The sequence below is a fragment of the Arvicanthis niloticus genome, chromosome 23 (genome assembly GCF_011762505.2).
Source record: "Arvicanthis niloticus isolate mArvNil1 chromosome 23, mArvNil1.pat.X, whole genome shotgun sequence".
NCBI classification, from domain to species: domain Eukaryota; kingdom Metazoa; phylum Chordata; class Mammalia; order Rodentia; family Muridae; genus Arvicanthis; species Arvicanthis niloticus.
Genome location: NC_133430.1, coordinates 25,948,740 through 25,971,994, shown reverse-complemented (window position 1 = coordinate 25,971,994; position 23,255 = coordinate 25,948,740). Strand labels below are relative to the sequence as shown.

Below are 23,255 nucleotides of genomic sequence, written 5' to 3'. Positions count from 1 at the left end.
AAATGTTCACAGAGCTCCCAGGAAGTTCAGAGCATGAAAAAATAACTCAGGGTCAAAAGCTTTGGAATCCGAAGAAGCCCAAGGCACACTGTATGACTAAACAAAGAAACTGACCAGAACATCTCCAAGAGTGGCATGTGGAAATCTCCGCTGCTGGTGAAGGGGAAAGCCTGGGCCACTCGGGCCACCTGGACTCTATTCCACTGCCTAGCAATGACAAGAAGAGCTGCTTTCTAGGTGCCTCAATCCTAGCTCACTTCCAGACTCCCTCCCGATTCCATTCTGTATGGGTTCCAACTCACTCTCATTCTAGGCCTCGTGCCAACCAAGATATAATGATTTTATGGCCCTGGGTTTATTTTCAGTAAGTGCAAGTAGGCTCTAAAAATCTCAATCTTCAGTGTGTGATCATATAATCTTCCAAACTTTCAGTTTAAGGTCCTCATTCTCAGAAATATGAAGTTACAGCATAGAGAAATAGCTTAACCTAAGAGCACATGCAGCTTTTACAAAGAATACAAGTTCACTTCTCAGGACCCATCTTGGGCAGCTCACAACCACCTAGAACTCCAGCTCCAGGACATCCAACACACTCTTCTCGACTTTTCAGGCATGAACACACACACATGCATGCACACATGCACGCACATGCACATAAATACAAATAAATCTTTAAAGTTACACCATTGGGAAACGATAAGTAACCATGACAGCTCAGTGGAGTAACTGAATCCTAACGCTAGGTTCTAAAATGCACCCTGCTGTTGAAGATGTCACTTAAAAGACCACAGGCAAATGAATGACCAGTCTGTGACCCAGTTTTCTTATCTTAAAAATGAAAATATAAACACTATTTCTTACAGCATTGTAAGAAAATAACATTTAAAACCTAAAGTAATAGGAAAATCCCTAAAAACACTATAGAAAGTTAGACATTGCTCCTGCATTAAAACCAGAGACTTCATGATTCTCTACATGACCCATCCAAGGCCTTCAGAGGTAATAAGCAAAGAATTAAACCTAGGGTTGGATACAGGAATCAAAGGCAGCTTACCACAGAGATGCCTGCACACGCAGCCTTGCTTGTTTGTATGACTGATGATACTCAAAACATGGAACCAGCCCAGCACCCATCAACAGATGGTCAGAAAAAATGTGATATACAGCAGAAAGGTGCGTGTATATAGACACATATATACATGCACTGGAATATAATTCAGCCACAAAGAAAAATGAAGCCATATCATTTGCAGGGAAATGGAGATCATTACGACAAGCAAATTAAGCCAGACTCGGAAAGATGAGTGACATGAGAGGGAGCTCCTTGAGAAAAGCAGAGCAAAATTAATGGTAGAGACAAGGAAGGCAGCAGTGGGGGATGGTCTATGACCAAAGTACAACCATGTGTAAATTAATGTATGCTAATAAAAAGTTAAAGTAAAATAAATAGTAAACTTAGGTCACAGGTTATAAAAAGTTGAGGGAACAATGGTAAAATACAGAGTATTCCTGAGACAGAGAGCCTCAGAGGACCTAACAAGATCACAACCAACTGGCTTTACAGACCTCGTGAATACCTATTGTAGTTGCTTTGTTCGGTGAAAATCAACTCAGGAGAAAAACACCACAGCAGATACTCATACTTTCAAGCTGTTCCCCTTATCCATTGATAAATTATAGTCACAGAGTGAAGCCACCAACAAATAAATATTCAAACAGACAACCTACACATCCATGTACTGACGGTTGAAAATAGTCATATATAGAATCTAAGTTAATAACAAAGCCCCTGTCTTACCTAAGGCGAAAGAGTTCATTCGGTTTCCTAAGAAGTCTCTTTATATTTTAAAAGGAAAATACTAATTCAAGTAGGCAGTGGAGATTCATCATGGTGAAATTTTCTTAACAGTTGAGTTATCACTGGCTAAAATATATTATTTTATTATAAAGCATATATAAATTAAAAAGCATATTCTAGGGGCTGGTAAGATAGCTCAGACAGCAAAAGCACTTATTGCCAACCTCCTGATAACCCAAGTCAATCCCTAGAACCACAACAGTAAAAGGAAATAACTGGTCCTGCAAATTGTCTTGATTTCAACACACATATTAAGGCATGTATGCACATGAGTACACAAGCACATGTACACGTATCCATACACACACAATGAACAAATAAAATGCAATTCTTTTAAAGATTTATTTACTTTATTTTAGGGGTATGACTGTTCTGCCTACAGGTATGTGCACCATGTGCCTGCCTGCTGCCCACAAAGGCCAGAAGGGGGCATCAGGTCCCCTGCAACAGTAGTTATAGATAGTTATGAGCTACCATGTGGGTGCTAAGCACTGAACTTGGGTCCTCTGTAGAACAATGGTGCTCTTGACCACTGAGCCATCTCTCCAGCCCCAATAAAATGTAATTAAAAAAAAAAAAAAAAAAAAGACAGGGGCAGTGAGGATAGAGAAGTTGCACAGTTGCTAAGGTACTTGCCATCCAAGCATCAGAACCAGAGTCCAAGCCCAGCACCCACATAAAAAGCAAGGTGTGGTGGCTCCTAACAGTAATTTCAACCAGGTATTCCTGAGGCTCACTGGCCAGCCAGCCTTGGATAAGCAGTGTGTCCCAGGTCCCAGTGAGAGACCTTGTCTCAAAATGATAGATACCTCCTGAGGAACAACACTCAAGGATGACCTCGGGCTTACATGTACACATACGTGCACACACATACATGCACCTCACACATACAAAGCTACACATATCCACAAACACAACACAGTAATTTGGTTGTTTTAAAGATGGACAATTTTGCTGTGTGCTTTAAGAACTTGAAGATTATAAATAAAAAAAAAAAAAAAAAAAAAAAAAAAAAAAACCAGTAAAAAACCCCAATAAATGGAATAAAAAAAAAAAGACAGGGCCAGGGAAGGATAAAGATAGGATACTTTATTTGAGGTTTTTCTGATGTTTTGGGTTCTGTTTTGCTTATTTGTTGACAAAAAGTTTAAAAGAAAGAGACAGAGAAACAGAGAGAGAAAGAAAGAGAAACACAGAGAGAGAGAGAAACAGAGGAAGAAAGGAAAGAAGGAAGGAAGAAAGGAAGGGAGGGAGGGAGAGAGGGAGGGAGGGAGGGAGGGAGGGAGGGAGGGAGGAAGGAAAAAATCATTGCTATCCTAACTAGCTCAAACATATAGCAATTAGTGTCATGATCCATGGACATGTCAGAATGACAAGTCACAAACCACAATTGTCAGAACAGAACAGAACAAGAGCTTAATAAGGAAGACAGAGAGGGAAAACTGGACCAGGCTAAGGAGCAAGCATAAGCAAAAAGGTTCTGCTCTTCTAGGTCTTCTTTTCTACAAGTGGCTGGAAAGAAACCCTGTTGGGTTGAACAGTCACTCCACAGAATTCAGCGTCTCACTCTGGCTGCCACCATGTTTTCTGCTCCCTGTTTTCTGTTTCTAGTGAACAATAATGTTCCAGTTTTTCACAAGTAAATTAAAAAGGAGAAATATCTATTATTAATAAAATAACCTAAAACAGTTTGTGGGCTACCTACACACATGAAGTTTACAGTTGGGTCTTTCAAACACATCATAAATCATAAAAATCCTGTAGGTGCAGAAGTGCCCGCACTTACTCTCTAAGGGAAAGTAGTACAGACCTTCGCAGAGAAGCCCTGCTTCCTTCTGCTCAATTAGTTTCCAATTACAAGCAAATAATAACAACTGTGGTTCTGCTTTGCAAGAGGAAAGCAAGTCATCAATCATAGCTTGGGATGTATGTGACAACTGATACAGCACAAGATATATAAACCATCACTGTACAATGTAAATCCTTCTTGTTACAATGTGAATGCTACTCCTTCATAAAGAAGGAAGACATTTAAGTGGGTTCCCATAGGTGACTGTGCAAATTCACAAGCAGCTAGTGGGTTGGAGTTAGGGTTCATAGGCTAGGTGGCTAGCTGATTTCCTTCACTAAGCTTCAATACAGCATAAAACCTAAACACCTGTTTTACCTCACATGCCATCTCTCTCAAAGAGCATAGAGAATCTAGCAAAATATTAACAAAAGTAATAAATTTACTCTTGAAATCTGTACTTCTTTCACTGCATCTGAGCCAAACATAAATTGGCATACCTTTGAAAAGGCAATTTTGAAATATCTAGCAAACCTTTAAGAAAACATACTCATTAACCTATTACTTTTATTTCCATAATTCCCACAATTACACAAATACAAAGAGACAGAGAGACAGAGACAGAGAGAGACAGAGAGAGAGAGAGGGAGAGAGAGAAATTCAATTCAATTAACAGTGACTATTATACATTCATATTAAAGGGAAAACATACAAACTATAGAATATTATGATCTATAATAAAATATCCTAACTCAAATATATATAGATATATAGATATGGTTTATTTTAGCCAACAATTCCAGATTATAGGCTGATAGCTCTCAACCTTCCTAATACAGTAACCCTTTAATAAAATTCCTCATGTTGTGGTAGCCGCCAACCATAAAATGATTTTCATTGCTACTTTATAACTATAATTTTGCTCCTGTATGAATCATTGTATAAATATCTATGTTTTCTGATGGTCTTAGGTGACTCCTATCAAAGGAGCATTCAATGTCCAAGGGGGTTATGACTCACAGGTTGATAAACACTGTTGGAGGCTGTTATTACATGGAAGTTAAGGCAGCAGGAGTTTGAAGCAGCCAGTCACATGACAACTACAGTCAAGAGCAGAGAAATACCTGGGTGCAAACTCATTTGCTTGCTTGCACTCAGGGGCTTTTCCTTCTCCCTCTCTTACATACCCCAGGAAGTCGAGTCCATGAAGTGGTGCTGCCTGCAGTGGGCTGGGTCTTTCCACATCAATTAAACCTAGACAATCCATCACAGGTGAACGAACCTATAGTCCAACCTGATCTAGGCAGCCCCACATTGCTCCCTGCAGTGGGCTGGGTCTTTCCACATCAATTAAACCTAGACAATCCATCACAGGTGAACGAACCTATAGTCCAACCTGATCTAGGCAGCCCCACATATGCTCCTCCTAGGTTGTATCAGGCTGGCAGTTAAGCCAAGCAGTCAGAGTTGGCCACCTACACAAAGTTGTGTGGACAGTAAAAGAGCAGAAAACATGCAGATGTCATATTGTCCCGCTTTTTAAAGCAATGAGCTATTACGCATATAAAAGTATGCAAAGCATCTGGAATGGCATACAAATAATTACCAAAATGTTACCTCTGTGGAGTACAACTTGGAAGTTTTACTTTTTAAAAATAATGAACATAGGGTTGGAAGAGATGGCTCTGTAGTTAAGACCACCTGATGCACTTCCAGAGGACCTGAGTTCCGTTCCCAGTACCCATATACACATCTGTCTGGAACTCCAGTTCCAAGGGATCTGGCACCCTCATGTCAATGAACAAAAAATAAAATTAAATAAAACTGCCTTAAAGTTTTCAGTTTAAGCTTAGTAAAAGAACTCAGATTTCCCACTTGAATTCAACTTCTTTGGAAGAGCAACGTTCTTAACCATTGAGCCGCATCTCCAGCCCCAGTAAGGCAGTTTAAAATGCATACTTATTAACATCGTTATCTAATTTTCTTACGTATACACCCACTCCCCTAAGTACACACTTTCATATTGTTACCTACTTGTCCTATACACCCACTCCCCTGAATACTCATTTGCATATGGTGAGCAACAATGCAAACAGCTGAAACCTTCTCACCTGCCCAACAGCGCCCGAATGTCCAGTGCTGTAGTCTCGATATCGCCCAAGCATCTGATCCACTTGTCGCAGATTCCGAGTGGTGTCCTTGGAAAAGAAAACATTTGATCAATCATCCCAAACACTATTTTTCCAATCAATTTTAGTATTATCAAAAAAAAAAAAAAACTAAGTCAACTTTATAAAAGGTACAATTTCTGCCAGGTAATTCGGATTATCAACAAAGTTCCTACTCACCAAATTTCTACAACACCGTGAGAGAAGCTCAGATCCACCTGCAATTTATTTATGTAAAATCTGAAGCATATAATTTACAAGTCCTTATCCAAAGTTCTATAATAATTTAACAACAAAACCACAAATTCCACAGAATTCTCTTCAGAAAGCTGTTCAGTTGTAATTCACAGTTTTCTTACAACAAAGCAATCTCGAACATCAAGAGTTAGCAGAATGGGTTACGTGCACAGCAAGGTGGAAGCCAGTGAGAACATAGTATACATATAAGAAAACAGTATAGAAAAAGAAAGGGAGGAAAAGGAAGAGAGGAAGAAAAAGAAGACGGGAGGGAGAGAGGAAAGAAGGGAGAAAAAAGGGAGGGAGGGAAAGAGGGAAGAAAGGAGGGAGGGAGGGAATGAGGGAGGGAAGGAAGGAAGGAAGGAGGGAGGGAAGAAAGGAAGGAGGGAGGGAAGGAGGGAAGGAGGAGAAAAAGAGCAGAAAGAAATCCCGAAGAAGCAAATGTCCTCAAGTATGTAAAGAAAGTGAGTTGTTAGGTCTCTTGTACCCAGTGACTTCCTTACGATAGAACTTGATTAACAGTAGAGAAAATGTGCCCTTTAATCTTTTAATGAACAATAAATTTATTTCTAATCAAAACAGAGAGTTTCTACCTAAATATGATTGGTTTTACATAAGAGATTAATAGAGTGGTTTCTTTTGCATAAGCTTACTTGTTAATGTGTCTCTTTGGCAAGAAAGTAGAAGAAATGAAACTCTAAAATTCCATTATTACATTAACTTAAATACGTTTACAGAAAATAGGTGTTTGTTAGTGTTCTGTAAAATGATTATTTCTCTAACAATTACTCTCTTCCCATCTATCATAGTAACCCAGCAATTCAAAGCCAAATTCCCTGTTTACATGGGCTAAGGCAAAAGCAAGGGATTACTCAGTTGGCAATGATTCTGTTTCCGGGTTTGTTCCCCATGTGACCAGGCTACACAGCCAATGCTCTTTCCAAGCTCTTTCCATGGGAAAGATCACACTGCCCGACTCACACTTCCAAACACTGTCAGAACTTATCTTAGAAACCAAAATGGCATCTCTATATGTATCAGCCATCCGCTGATAACCTGCTTCCCTCAAACCCAATAGGCACGAGCACACAGGAGGCTACAAACCTCTCTAACAGGCACAGGCACAGGCACACAGGAGTCTTAACAGTAGTGCTGGCCAGTACTTCACTCCCACAATATTTTACTTGCAAATACGGTTTTATCCTATCACAACCTATCAGCTACTTCACGTATCATCACCAGAGATAATGGTCACTAGAAACCAACAGTCTCTAGAACTATACCTATGTAACTTGTATGTCAAAATGGATTGTATACATGGACTTTCTCCTGGATTACTGAGAGGACAAGATGAAACCACAGGTGTCCTTAAAAGAGAAAGTGTGGCTGGCAATGTGGCCCATGGATAGAACCTGAGGAGATCCCCAGTATACTAGAAAAACAATCAGCAACAGAGAGAAGGGAGGAGGGGGGGAGGGGAGGGGGAGGAGAGAGAAACAGGGGGACCGGAGGGGGAGGGGGAGGGGGAGGGGGAGGGGGAGGGGGAGGGGGAGGGGGAAGAAAAGAAAAGGAAGACATATCCAGCCAAAGAGAGTAAAGCACCATGATGACTGGCTTTGAAGATGAAGGAAGAGGAGCCCAGGACAAGGTATATGAGCAGCTACAAAAGGCAAAGGAACAGAGTTTTCTCTTTCTTCTGACCTACAGAGCTGTGTGATAATAAACTTGGTTGTTTTAAGGCTTTAGGCTGAGGGTCATTTATTACAGTACTAAAAGAACCAATATACTGACTGCAACTATTACTTGGCTCAGACTATTAAAAATCTATCAAATGTAACCACTGTCAGACTAACCTGTAAAGTATTAGTTATGGTGTTGACTTTTGCGGTGACATCTACTGTAGACCGACTTCCAATTCCCCTTTGAACTGACCTGGTTGCCCATCGACTCAATCCGTCACGATAGCGGAAGTGGTCTGAATCACTGGATGATTCTGCCATTGATGTATACAAATCCTTCAAAATAAATCCAAGTCAGTGTCAAGTAAAAAACACAGAAGAAGGAAACCCACTACTGACCTTCTTGTATTTTTAAGTATTTGTTACAATAGTCTTTCAGCAAATAGACACTCAAGAAAACGCACACGATTACTTCCCATGTAATTCTGCCTCCCTGGCTTGCTCTGCTCTGAGAAAACTGTTCCCAGATGGTTGCCATGGGTTATCAATCCCAAGTACCACATCCTAAGATTTGTGGTCTGCTGCCAGGATTAAAAGTACTTTCATATACAATGTGTCACAACACTGTCAACAATTCGAACCGTGACAAAACAAAAACATTCTCCGAAGACCTAAAATTTGGGAGCCTAGGGGGTGACTCAATTTTGACTTCCAGCATCAATGTAAATGCTGGGTTTGGGATAAGAGGGAATCCCTAGAGCAAGCTAGCTAGCTAACTTAGCCAAATCAGCAAGCTCTGATTAAAGAAACCACACCTCAGTATATAAGGTAGAGACCAACGGAGGAAGGCATGGGACCATGGGACATCAACCTCTGGCCTCTGTGTGCACAGACAGAGAAGTGCACACACATGTTCACATGAATTCACATACATGTGAACATGTATACACCACATGCACATGAAAAAAGACTCCAGTGCTTAACATTAGTCCAATATCTATTCTAAGCTATAAGAATATACCTCTAAACATAAAAATATGACAGATAACCTACAGGAACCATAATAAAATTCCAGTATGTGGCAGAATGAAACTCCTACAGCCCAATTTAAAATTGCAGAATTAAACAACTGCTGTGATGCAGGAACCAATTTTAAAACAATGCATTTATAAGAAGATGCTGGGTTCAACACATCCACCAAAATAGAATGCCTACCTACCAGAATATATGTTCAGCAATGGGGAATTCTCTAAACAGTGCTTTTCTCCCACCATTACCTCAACTGTCTATTTGATTCATCTAAAAAATTATTTGTGCAAGATAATCTCGTTTCAGAAAAATCATTAATAGAAGTTGGGAAACCAACTACAGCTAGAACAAAACGACACCAGAGAAGACTATAGTGATCAAAGCAAAAGCTCATTAAAAATTAGTCCAATAATTTCATCTTCTGTTTAATGGAAGGTGAGCTCAGTCTTTACTATAAACTGCTATAATATTTCTAAAATCTACGTGGACATTTTTTTCTGGCTTATAATGTACAGTATGATGAGATTTTTCTTTCATGACAGAATATTCTGAGTCTTCTGGGCCTTTATTTTTATTGCAGCTTGAAAGTGCATAATCACATCTCTAGAGAAGATAAAGGACTCTTGCTGTGAATTTAGATTTTTTTTTTTTGAAAATTAAATTACAGTCTATCTTCACCACTTCAGCAAAAGAATCCATGAATATCCAAACACTTCCCGCAAACTGAGACCAAGAGCTGCTGAGTGCCCTGCAAACACCATTCATCTCACGTACCCATGCCCCCTCCTTCTCAGGTCTTTGCCTACTGGGTAGAAGCACAAAGGTGCCCATGATGGGCTCTCTGCACATCAGAAAACACGAACAAGAAACTAATGCTGAAGCAACTGCTGGGCTCTGCCTTGGCTGGGTCACCACTGTTTAAGTGCCCCGCCTCAACCCATGCAAAAAAAGAAATGTATACAACACCCATGATAGTTAATTCTAAGTGCAAATTTGACTAGACTAATAAATACCTGGAGTATTACATTGGCTCTGGATGTGTCTGTGATAAATTTCCAGAAATAATATAATCTGAAGACTCCTGACCTAATAATTAATGGATTAATAAGAACTGCCTAACAAAGTAGAACACTGTGTTCTATATACAGGGTTATAGTTTCTTCAATTCCTCATCATTTGTCAGGATGTAAATATCAAGGAAATGTAGAAATGTAAAATAGTAGCACAAAACCCTAAATAGACACAGGTGAAAACTATGTGTCCTCTCTCCTACATTTCATGACGAGTCCTGGAAACAAATTAAACCATTGGCTCCCAAGTAAGGGGCGTTTGTTTACTAACTTTTCCTGTCGTTGATAAATGAGGGAAAAGAATAATTATGCCTTGGATCTTTTATCAAAGTTGTACTGTCAGTCACATCGGGCAAAATATGGCGACTAGGAAGGGAGAAGTGTGCATCCTAGTACTGTGGTTGATGGGAACAGGAAACAAAGGAACAGTCGTTAGAACAACTGGATTTTCCTAAGAGTACCAACAATATTCATCATTGTCTACACTTAATTTCCTTGGATACACTGAACATCAGACTCTTCAAATAAGTAGGCAATTTTAAACTTCAGCTTGACTAAAAGTACCTGAAACCCAAAACTGTTATGGTTATTTTTCACTATTTGAGAAAATTATTAAAATAATTAGTACAGAGAATGATAAAAACTGGATGTGCACGCTACCTAGAACTAATTGCTACAATAAATATCACTGTAATGTGCTTCCTATTCTTAAAATAAAACATGTAAAATATCATATGGTAAATAACATCTCAGGGTTCTCTTAACTTATCCCTACTCAGTTATTATTTCTGCCCCACCTCTCCAAGGAAGACAGACATGATCTCACGTGGAACACCCTGCGCCGTGCATTTATACTTTTAACACTAGCAAAGGTTTCTCAAAATTTTAGAATGCACATTATGACTAAATTATGCTAATGAGCCACCAAGAGGACTATGTAAAGTTAACTGTAGAACAGAGAATCATAGGAGAACTAGATGAAATTAAGAGCAACATTAAATCACCTCTTACCATGACACAGCACACAAGGAGGAAGTCCTCTCACTTACCCCAGCTAGGATTACATACTTTCAGTGAGATACTTTTCAGCATGAGCTTCACAGGTGCGCTCTAAGATTTCTGTTATTAATTTCAATCACTCTGAGCAATGAGAGTTGCTCACACTCCTGCATCTGGTGGAACTCCTGCGGAGGTGTCAACATTTAAAGAGATAAGCATCTGAGAAATTACGTGGGATTTTTTAAAGACATCAACATTTAACTACCATCTAAGTGATTTTTATTACCTAAATTTCACAAAGAATAGACTAAAAAAAATTAATAGAATTATACAAATAGATTACTTTCATTGCTAGTAAAACCTTGGCCCTTCCTTCCACTATTACTAACAATTAAAAAGTTAGGGATGATTCCCAAAGCTAACTTAAATGGAAGCCTAAGGGCCACAACACGGAAAGCAGCCACTGTGCCAACGATACATGCCTACAAAAGTCAATAATCTATCATGCCAAAAAAAAAAAAAAAAAAAAAAAAAAAAAATCTCTTTGACATGGACTTGATGGGGAAGGGAGAAAAAAAAAGAAAGAAAGAAATCCTGGCAACTGAAGTTGGCAAGAAATGTGCACATACATCAAAAGCAAGGGTAGTTAGTGAAGGTGCTATTGTAAACAGAGGGAACTTCATGGGCCCCAACTGAGACAGAAAACTACAGGCATCTAAGGGATGCTGGGGCCGGGGAATGCAGTCTTCCGCTAGGGAGAAGCGCCCTGATGGGTTATCCAATACCAAGTGGTCAGCCCTGAAACCATACACATGCAGGCAACACTGGACTCAGCAGGTTGGTGTGTGTGTGCGTGTGCGTGTGTGTGTGCGTGTGTGTGTAGAGGAGAGCATGAATTTGAGAGAAAACAGGAGTAAGGTGGGGAGCGAGCTGGAGGGGGATAGGGTCTGGGGAAATGATGTAGTTTTCTTTTAACAACACTCTTCTAAAGCTAGGGTAGATGTACGTGGGTCACAAAAACAGTTTTGGGCCACTCCCCCCCCCCCAAAAAAAAGCCCAAAACAGTGGCAACTGCATGCTCTCTATTCAGTATTACTGTGCTATGCCCTAATATCACTAGCACTAAAGAAAACTGGACTCCAGAAAGCTTTCTCCTCAGTGAAGCTCGCTAATACGGAATAGTCAGAGTTACTTTATGTTGACAAACCACTGAATGGTAACAAAAGAAAAAAAAATAAGCACACCTAAGACAAACCAACAAAATAGTTTAAGAAATGTAAAGTAAGCAGTGAGGATGTCTTCCTGACCTCCTGCTTCCACGACATAATAACGTCTGTGGAAAGCTGGGTTTCAGGAGGAAGGGCACGCCGGAAATCATCTAATGGAAATGTGCGAATTGATACAACACATTTGGCTATTAGCATACAACTACCTACCAAGAACTGTTTGTACCTTTAACTTAGTAATTATACATTCAAAAATGAGCCCTAAACAAAACTAACTGAAAATGTGTATATAAAGATATTTGCTGTGGAATTTTACTAGAAAGAAAATAAAAACTCTGTGAACTCTGAATGAGAAAGAATGGCTAAAACACAGACTGTCCAGTGGGACAGTCATTACTATCCAATGGAACCCTACAAGAGCACACTACATAGCCACTAAAAACCCTGTCCGTCCCAAACAACAAGGCAAAAATATGGCTTCCAGTTTTGTAATAAATGTTATGTTTTCTGGGTATGTTTGTAAATTAAATTACCAGTATATATTTGAGAGGCACAGGAAATGGAAGTAATAGGGAAGTAAATTACTCCCCCAAAATATATTTACCCTCCAAAGTGTATCGCCAATTTGTATTCTTCTAAGCTTTTATTCTCTTCTCCTTTATGGATTTTCAATAATGAATTTCTATCAATATATAACCAGAAGGAAATATAAATATACACTTAAGAAAGAAACAAAGATCACCTTCAGGCACAGCAGAGTGACAAGCTGACAACCTGCAAACGAATTCACCATCCTTCCTTCCAAGAGCTCTCTTTTCCATCCATGGTGGACCTGTTTCCTTTTCCTGCCTGACAACGTCCTGACCCCGCTTCCTAGTTGCTGACACCTACCTCAGCCAGACCACTTCACTAATTCTCACCCAGTGACAGGCTGAAGAAACAAGTTCCCAGGAGCTGTCCTGTATTTCACTTCAGCCACAGAACCATTTACCATGAATTATAAACCAAAAGAAACTTTCTTGTGTTGTATATTCTCTTTGTAGTTATGCTGAAGGCCAGTTACCGTCAAAGCTGGCTTACTAAAAGACACAACCCAAATGCCAGAATGAACACTCATCAAAGTTCTATTTGAAAGCATGAGCATGTACAGACATTGAGTATCGCTTGTTGGGATGAAATGCTGCTTTGGAGAACAAATTACAAATGGTTCCTGACTGACAAATAGTCACCATTGAAATATGAGGCTTAAAGAAGCATTAAGAGCTAGATGTCCCTCAACTGAGGAATGGATAACGAAAGGGAGTACAGTATTACTCAGCTGTTTAAAACAACAACATGAAATCGGTAAACAAAACAATGGAACAAGAAAAAAAAATCATCCTAAGTAAGGTAACGCAGACACAGAAAGGCAAACATGGTGTGCACTCACTTATAAATAGATACTGGCTGCAAAGTAAAGGATGATCATGCTACAGGACACAGACCCAGAGAGGCTAAGTAGCAAGGAGGGCTCAAGCAGGGACACATGGATCTCATGTGGAAGGAAATATAGGATAGATTTTGTGGGTAGGCTGGAGGCTAGTGGGCATGGGAACAGGAGGGATCTGGTAGGAGATAGAGGAAGGATGGAGCTGGAGAGAGTATGGGGAGAGACAACTGGAATTGGGGAGCACTTGGGGAACAATGTGGAAACCCATGCAGTGGGAACTCCCTGGAATCTGCGAGTGACCCTAGTGAGGACTCCTAGTAATGAGGGATAGGGAACCTGAACCCGCCATCTTCTGTGACCAGGCAAGGAGGCTTCCAGCAGTGGGACTGGGACACCAACCCAGCCGCAAAACCTCCCACCTACAACTTGTCCTACAAGATGTCCTACAAGATGTGCTGGGGTAACGGTGGCACAGAATTTGTGGGAGTCACCAACTAATAACTGGCTAACTTGAGACCCACTCCATGAGAGGGAAGCCATGCCCAACACTGACAATAGCCCTGAGACCCAAATACAACTGCCAAAATATAAAAAATAAATAAAAGTTAATGCCAGGCAGTGGTGGCGCATGCCTTTAATCCCAGCACTTGGGAGGCAGAGGCAGGTGGATTTCTGAGTTCGAGGCCAGCCTGGTCTACAGAGTGAGTTCCAGGACAGCCAGAACTACACAGAGAAACCCTGTCTCGAAAAACCAAAAAAATAAATAAATAAATAAAAGTTAATGAAATAATTCCTAATGATATTCTGCTACTCACAGATTGGTACCTAGCTAAATTGTTGTCAGCCAGGATCATCCAGCAACTGATGGGAACAGATACAGAGACCCACAGCCCACAGCCAAAGCTTGGGAAACCCAAGAGAAGAGAGGGAGGAAGGATTATAAAAGCCAGAGATGGAGGATACTCTGAGAAACCAGGCCACAGGACCAACTAAACAGGACTCATAGGAGCTCAGAGACTGAAGCAACAAACATGGAGCCTACATGGGTCTACACTAGGTTCTCTGCATATATTTTACAGTTATGTAGCTTGGTGTTCTTGTAGAACTCCTAACAGTGGGAGTGGGGCTGTCTCTGACTCTTTTGCTGGCTCTTAGGACCCTTTTCCTCCTGCCCGGCTGCCTTGTCTAGCCTTGATACCAGGATCTGTGCTTCGTCTTACTTATTATGCTGTGTTCCCATGTTTGGTGGATATCCCTGGGAGGCCTGTTCTTTTCTGAAGTGAAGCGGAAGAAGAGTGGATCTGGAAAGAGGGAAGGTGAGAAGGGAAATAGAAGGAGTGGAAAGAGGGTAAAGTGTGGTGGGGATGTATTGTATGAGAAAAGAATAAGTAAAACATTGAAAATAAAAATAAAAATGGAAGAAACAAGCAACCAAACAAACATTAAGACAAGTAGAAAACCATCTATGTTGACCCAGGGAAAGTTTTCATCATTGTTTTAAAAATACCAAGAAAGAGCAATTCAACTGGATGAAAAATCCATTCTCATCATTATAAATGTCACTGAGATACAGAGTAGCAGAAAACCACGAACCACCAAATGTGAACAACCTAAGGAGACTGAGGGTGAGAAAAGCTTTTCCTTCAGCTGCAGAAAGAACACAAGTTACTCTTCTGCACCTCGCCAACACCTCCCTGTGCAACAAAACTCACTGACAAGAAAATACATTTGCTCTTCAGATCATAATATGTCCAAGGCTCGAGAGAGGACTAAGACCGGTGACCTTGGGTAAAGGTCTATAAAGTCACAGTGAAAGCTATGTTTGAAAAGCAGATGGCGCAGTCCCAAGAATAGTTTACTCAGCTGCTCCTAATGCATCCATACTTAAATACATAAATATTGTTGCTTTTGCCTTAATGAACCTTATAAAGAAGACATACAACCACCAGAGCGAGCAATGAACCCTCATCCATTCTTCCAATCTAAACAAATGGCCATAGGCAGCCTCAGATGCTGAGACTAGCGAGAGAAAACTGCTTTCAACCCCTGTAATAAGAGGACTGGAGTGAGCCTTTAGAAACTCAAGTCCACCCCTTTTGTTATTTGACCTAAGGAGCCATCAGATTGTCTTCATTGTAATGAGGCACATTTGTATGTATGAGAGCCATGATTTATTGATTCTCAAATCTCTTCTCCTCAGAGTCAGTTTAAAACAATTAGGATTTGCAAGCTGTTCCATAAAAGATAAGCACCCAGCATCAAGGGTGATATTTCACAAAGACTGACTAGTGCATGTTAAGTGGGTGATTGCTTCTATAGCCTCCATGTGCCTCAGCTGTCCCTATCCAAGGCAACTGTCCTCAAAAAGATGTTCAAGGTAATGACACTGATATCGAGAAGGGAAATGTGTTTTAAACGTAATCATCAACCGAATTCAATTTTCAGAATGCATCCCCCTGTCTCAACAGCCGTAGAGCTCGAGGGTGCAGTTCACCCTTCAGGTGAAAAAGTCACCAAGTTGGTGAAGGTTGTCATGTACGAACAGCTGTCGGTAAGTTGTCCTTTTCTCTTTACATCAGTGTTCTTCTGTAACTTCTCACCTCAAACTCGTCCAGTAAATTTACACAAGCTCAAAGTCAGCACTCAGTCCATCAGCCGGTCCCACACATATTGGACAGCAAGGTACTCCAGAAGCCTCGGAACCAGAGACACTCAAACCACGCTCAGCCATTCATCCTTTATTGAATCTTTACTACAGGGCAAAGATAACCCGAGGATGGCAGCCTACACTTGTCATCACAGCACTCAGGAGGCTCAAAAGTTCAAGGCCTGTCTGAGCAACTTAGCAAGACTGTCTCAAACACTGAAAGCACGGGATGTGGCTCCACGGTAAGAGCACTTGCCTAGTGGGTACAAAGACCTAGCTCCATCCCCAGCACTGCCTAGGGATGAAAGTAAGTAGGTCACAGCACTTGGTGAGAAAGACTGGCAGAATGTTATGTAAGAGAGGTAAGCATCGAGACAAAAACCCAGGGGTCAGATCAGAGTCTGGCAGTCAACAAAAAGGATGAAAAGGAACCTGACAGAGCTGACAGAGGAAATGGGGTGCAGTAAAAAAAACTATCTCAAAGAAAGTCAGAGTTCGAACCCACACAGCTCCCATCCTCGCACCAGCGCAGCCCTGCTGTTATCTGATTTACATGCTGTGGCTTTATATCCACAGATGGATTTTTTTTTAAGAATTCAAATATTAAGGCTGAAGAAACCAGTTAATAGTTAAGGGCACTTACTGTCTATTTGAAATTAACGGGATTATTCCAAAACGTGAAACTGAAAACAAGAAACTTCACCTGAAAAGGCCAATTTCTAGTTTTGGGGGGAAAAAAAAAAATCAAAGACTCTGTCAGTGCGACAGACTGATTTTCCACAGGAGCCTGGGTGTACACGGCACACCCTAAGCAGACTCGCACCTGCCTGTTCACTCCAGTCTCCCCTGTAGCTGCCTCACACACTATGTCTTTAAACTGACTCCACTTAGGTGAATCTGCAATCCTACTAAGGATTAAAATAAAACAAAGTGTATGCACCTGATTGTAAAGAATTAATCAGCAGAGACACCTGGGAGATAGTCGCCCACAGAGCCCAGAAGGAAGGCACGGTAGAAATGGTTCCATCTCCATGGTGGACACAACAGTAAGACTGACACTCTGGCAAACATCTAAATTATCCATGCCTGCAGACTTTAAAACTGGGAAGAAATATTTGCTACTTAACTTCAAGCAAGCTACATAGAAAAGCTTTGCACTAACATGAAGAAACTAAATTGGGGTGTTAATACATTGAATTTCACCCAAATCTTCACCTCTATAAATTTCTTTTTCTCCTGTTAACTATGAGCTCAGCTACCTGGCTTGCAGGATTTTACTGTAGCAGCCTAGAGCGAGATGGGACTGCGCCCTGAGCCTGGCTCTCTCGCCTCTCCTATCTTTTCCACCCTAGTTTCCTGACACAGGACACAGAAGTGTCCTGGGTCTTCCAGCCTAGAGCAGCAGATCAGCCAGCTGCCCTCAAGACAAAAGAGCAAGTCTAGCCATGCTAAGTAGGCAGCTTGGCTCAACTACTGCGGAGGACTGAACATTTCTTGTTGTAGGTCTCCAAGGTTTTGTTTGTTAACCAGATAAGGCTAACAGTCATGAAACAGTAGTTTACTAACATAGCAAGTGACTTGCTTTGGTTCTGAAAAGAGTTACTGGCCGAACTTTCCTCCCAATCCAATTTCCCTTAGAGAACAGGATGGACTCAGATTGTAGATATATGTGACGCTCCTGCCAATGATGGAAGGAAAAAGGATACATTCAGGTCGGAATACAGGCACACACAGACACACAAGCACACACAGACACACAGGCACACACAGACACACATGCACACACAGACACACAAGCACACACAGACACACATGCACACACAGACACACAAGCACACACAGACACACAAGCACACACACGCACACACAGACAGGCATGCACACACAGACAGGCATGCACACACAGACACACATGCACACACAGACACACAAGCACACACACACACACACACACACACATGCACACACACACACAAGCACACACACACACACATACAGACACGCATGTACACACAGACACGCATGCATACACAGACACGCATGTACAGACAGGCATGCACACACAGACACACATGCACACACAGACATACACACACAGACACACATGCACACACAGACATACATGCACACACAGACATACATGCACACACAGACACGCATGTACACACAGACAGGCATGCACACACAGACACGCATGCACACACAAGCATGCACATGTGCATACACACACACATGTACACACTTAGGGAGGTAGTGTAGCCCATGACAACCTATCATGTTTTAAAATGGGAGAAGCAATTACAAAAATACAATAATTCAGGGTTTTATAAAAAAAAATAAATACAAAAATAAAATAAGCTATTTTTCTGCATCACAAAGCATACTTTTCTTCTTCCTAATTTCAAAAAGAAAGTAACTACCTGATTTCCTAGTGAAGGAAACAACTGTAAGAAAGAAAACCACCTCCTAGTGCCGTTTACCTTTCATTTACACCCTGCTTTAGAACTTTGAGAGGATTTCATTAGCACTGTCTCATGATTTCTATGGCAATCCTGTAAAGATGGTATGTATAATTACAACCTTCTTATGCTGCAAAGAAAGATGGTGGTTTGAGTAAAGTACCAACCACAATTACTTTGTTTTTAAAAAAATACAAAAACATAACTGGAATCTAAATCTCAAACTTCCCATGACTGGGTTGGGGTCTGTGAAACAGGAATTCGAGACCCAGCTAGCCACCCTTCTCACGGCCCTCACTAATGCCGTGAAGCCTTCTCCTGTCCACTCCTCCTACTTATCTCAATCTGCTTATCGCTTCAGGCAGAGCACAATCCAGCCTCGTGAATCTTCCATCTTCAGGCAGAGGTAATCTTTCCTTCTCACAGCTCCGAAATCTCAGCGCTGCTTATCTCAAGTAAGACAGGTATTGAACATTCCCATAAAGTCGTGACTGTCTGTACCACCAACTCTTTTCCAACTACATCACACTCCACTCACCATTGGGCCTGTGTCAGTCTTACTACCTCGTAAAACTCTTTTCACTCTTTGAACCTTTCTCAAGGGCCACATTCCTAACCATCCATCCTTGTCTCCTACTTCCTAGTCAAGATTCAGATCAGAAGGCCCGTTAGAAAGCCTCCCTTCTCTGCCCAAGCCCAAGTCTGGGCCCAGTGCACTCTGCTGTACTTCCATGGTGGATACTGCATCAACCCAGTCTAAGCAGTTCTGGCTGGCCATTTCCTATCCATCTGTGAACCCTAGACGTCTCAACAAAGAATGATTCATGGTTTGCTATAGTTATCCGTGCCTTATCCCCACAAGTTTACCTGCTGGAAGCTTGCTCTCTAAGATTGGCAATCTAGAAGCAGTGAAACCTCTACATCAGTGGTTCTCAACCTTCCTAATGCTGAGACCCTTTAATACAGTTGCTCATGTTGTGGTGAGCCCAACCATACTGTTATTCCATTGCTACTGCATAACTGTAATTTTACTACTGCTATGAATTGGATATGTGAACCCCACAAAGGGGTCGTGACACAAAGGTTGAGAACCAATGCTATGAATTAGGGAAAGGACACTAAGGGCACCCTCAAAGAGGGGCAAATCTCCAGCTCTCAGGAATAGGTTAGGTCTTGGGCAACCGGACTACACATCTGAAAAGTAGATTCTTATAAAGCCAGCCTGGCTTTGTCAGTGGCTCTCCGGCTCCCTCTCTCATGACATGACCTTCCCTGACCTACTCATGCATTCTCGCCTACCATGATGTAACACATTAATGGTTCAGGGATGTGTAACACACCACAGGACTATGCTGGTAGGACTCTGTGACAACCAGGATTGTGAACTACACAAGCCTATTTCTTTTATAAACCACTCAGTTTCAAATATGCCCTTAAAGAAACACAAAACGGAGCAGACACGGTTGAAGCCCGGTAGTCAGCACAGTATCTGCCATGTGCTGGACCATTATCAAATTAATTTACAACTAGATTTTTTTAAATTATCTTGTCTTAATTAATCTAGAAACAAAGTTCAAAGTACAGAGCTTTACAAATAGCAAGTACTAGTTAAACAATTATTAAATGAAGAAATTTCATTAACGAAGCATCTAAATTAATTATTTGCAGTCTTAAATCAATATTGATTGAGCCATGTGCTATTACTATGAATACTATTAATACTAATGTGTATTATGTGGTAAACAAGGCAGCATTTCAAATTTATGTAGCATATAATAAAACTGACTAGTAACTGGGCCAAACTAGAGTTTCCTCAGTTATTTGTAAAATCATTTAACGGTCCCTTGCATTCTACTTGGTTACATAGGACAAATACACTTAGGACAACTGCCTGTACTAGCAAGCTCTAAACCCCAAATTGCATCATCTCTTCTTCATCTGAGCTCGTCATCTGGTGAGTTTCAGCATACCAATTATTGCTTAAGAACAAGTCCATTTTTGGCATTTGAAAGTCTTCACCTGCCCACCATGAAGCTTTTCCTTTTACCTCAATCTGTAAAACGGACTATCCATCTTTAAAATCACAATCATAGCCCACTTCTTCCACAACACTGTTCCTCATTGAAAAGAGTCTAGCTCCAGCCCAGCTTTCAATTTACACACTCATTCATGTGTGAACTTGCTCACTCACAAGCACTCATTCATCCACTCAGGGGCACCTGTTTCATGACAAACCCTGTGCACACAGCAGATTCTAAATGTCCATCTGTTAAATAGATTCACATAACCACAAACGCTGCCCTCTGCAATCCTCCAGTCATTCAGTATACAGTATACAGATTTATGTTAAGGATTATTATATTAACCATAGGAAGATGAGTAGCTGATAAAGGCTTGCTACGTCTCTTAAGGTCATTTCTAAATATCATAACAAGACACCAGAAGCAAAGGAAAAAACTCAGAATATCTGCATTACAGTGGAACCAGGGGGGAATAATTAGCTCTTTAAAAAAGAACACAAAAATAGTAACACTCCAGTAGGAAAAGTCACAAAGGGCCTATAAGCAGGCAATTCACAGAATACAAATGCCCCTGCCAAATGCATAAATATACTTCATCTCTCTGAAGAACTGCAAATTAAAACAATAAAATTGTGTCCTTGTTTTTCTGTTTGGGACACATGAGCAGAGATCTCACCCTCAAGGTTGACAGGGAATTCGGTGGTGTACGAGTATTAGTTACAAAGGCTAGCAGGGTGGCTTGACAGATAAAAGCACTTGTCTTGAGTTCAGTCCTGCGAGCCCACAATGGAAGGAGAGGACCAACTGTCAAAAGTTGTCCTCTGCCATCTACACACATGTAGCCCACACCCCTGCACTTACACACAATAGTAAATAAATAAAAGTAGACTATCAATACATATAAGGGCAACTTTTTTGGAGAATAACTCGGCAGAACAAGTAAATACACATACTTTGACTCAGAAATTCTGCTTCTATGATCAGTGTCTCAAGAAAACAAAAGTGTGTGTGTGTGTGTGTGTGTGTGTGTGTGTGTGTGTGTACACAACTTATATATAAGATATATATAGAAGAATTTTACTTAAGAATTATAAAAAACAATTAAATCCCCTGATGAGGAATACATTAAATAAATCTAATCACTAAGTCACAAAGGTAACGGTTAAAACAGGCCCAGGTAAGTGAAACACACTTTAAATCCTAGCCCTGGAGAGGCTGAGGCAGGGATCCTGAGCTCCAGGTCAGTCTGGGCTGTATTGCAAACCTTGTCTCTGCTTTTGTGGGACCATTTAAGAATATATAGTAACCAGCACTTGGGAGGCAGAGGCAGGTGGATTTCTGAGTTCCAGGATAGCCAGGGCTACACAAAGAAACCCTGTCTCGAAAAACCAAAAAAAAAAAAAAAAAAATATATATATATATATATATATATATATATATATATATTAACATAGAAAAACAGCCTATAAAGAGTATGACTATATTCAAACCAGTCTGAGGCCCCCTAATATTATTAAATTATTAACATTATTATAATAGTGAATCTATTCTAAAGCATTTTATATGTGTTCCAAATGTGTCAATTTGTGTAGGTGAGAGCTCCCAGAGTGCATTAACCTACTAGACTTACATCTTTCTAACTCTAAAATTCTTTAATTCTAAGAATTTTCCACATCAGAAGTATTGGGTAAAAATTCAGTGCTAGGCCCCAGAAAGTCTGTATGTCAGCACCTTTCACCATCAAAATACAACAGAAGGCATCCCTTTTCAAAGTCCAGAATTTTGAATCTATGACAAAAATTAAGCTTTAACACTAAATCTTTGATAACCAATGACAATTTGTGATGAACATGATCAATTTATGGAAATCGCAAATTATAACTATTTACCTCAATAGACCATTCATTGTGTTTTAAAAAGAAAAGAAAAGAAAGAGTAGGATCCTTTAAACACTAAAAAGATCAATCCAGAAATGTTGAGTGCAAGTCAAATCCACTAGAGAAGAATTATAAATAGCCATGAGGCCCTGTGCGTAGGTCAGGGCTGGGAATCTGGAGTTGAAATAAAGATCTCTCTTTTGGCTGAGGAATTTCTAAGCAAGGAGTCTATCTGCACCTCGAACACATATCTGACAAGTGTGGATAAGCGTGAAAAAGAACTGAATGTATTGCCTGGGAAAGGGGCCTCAAGCCCGCTCTGGGAGAGAGCAGGTTCCCCAAACATTTGTTTAATAAAAGCAGCTAGTCTGTTGTTCTTGGTAAAGGTGAAGGCGTATGTCCGCTTATTTGTTCATCTGATTTTTTTTTTTAATGTGTCATCTACAGCTACCCTGTTTTAATTTTATACCACTATCAGAAGGGAGCTTCCTGCCCCCAGCCCAATTCCTACTGTTGGCATGGCCTTTTCCACTTTGAATATTCAATAAATGTAAAGGATTTCCTCAGATGCTACACTCAGAAGAGAAAGCATACTCACAAAGTGCACTCCCAGAACTCTGCGTTGCCGTCCTTTGAGCTCAATGTGCCTGCCTCCTATCATTTCTTCATGAGGTTCAGGGCAAGAGGTCTAGTTGAGTATATGATCTTTCTGGTTGCCTTTATACTTCCCCCAAAACACCTACAAACCAACAAGACAGGTGGCAGAC

General features: G+C 40.7%; 1 protein-coding gene across 3 annotated transcripts in view; it reads right to left on the bottom strand.

Annotated features, from left to right (window-relative positions):
- Positions 1-23,255, bottom strand: part of Cep128 (centrosomal protein 128) — a 342,449-nt gene that overhangs the window by 317,050 nt on the left and 2,144 nt on the right. For 2 of the 3 annotated variants that reach the window (XM_076921486.1, XM_076921487.1), the window contains exons 2-5: positions 23,087-23,227; positions 10,880-11,014; positions 7,906-8,067; positions 5,759-5,845 (exon numbers count right to left, since the gene is read on the bottom strand). In XM_076921486.1, coding sequence (XP_076777601.1) covers positions 5,759-5,845; positions 7,906-8,052 — 234 coding nt within the window. In that variant the 5' untranslated portion in view covers positions 8,053-8,067; positions 10,880-11,014; positions 23,087-23,227. The remainder of the gene's footprint in view (positions 1-5,758; positions 5,846-7,905; positions 8,068-10,879; positions 11,015-23,086; positions 23,228-23,255) is intronic. The other variant, XM_076921489.1, reaches the window with a different exon arrangement.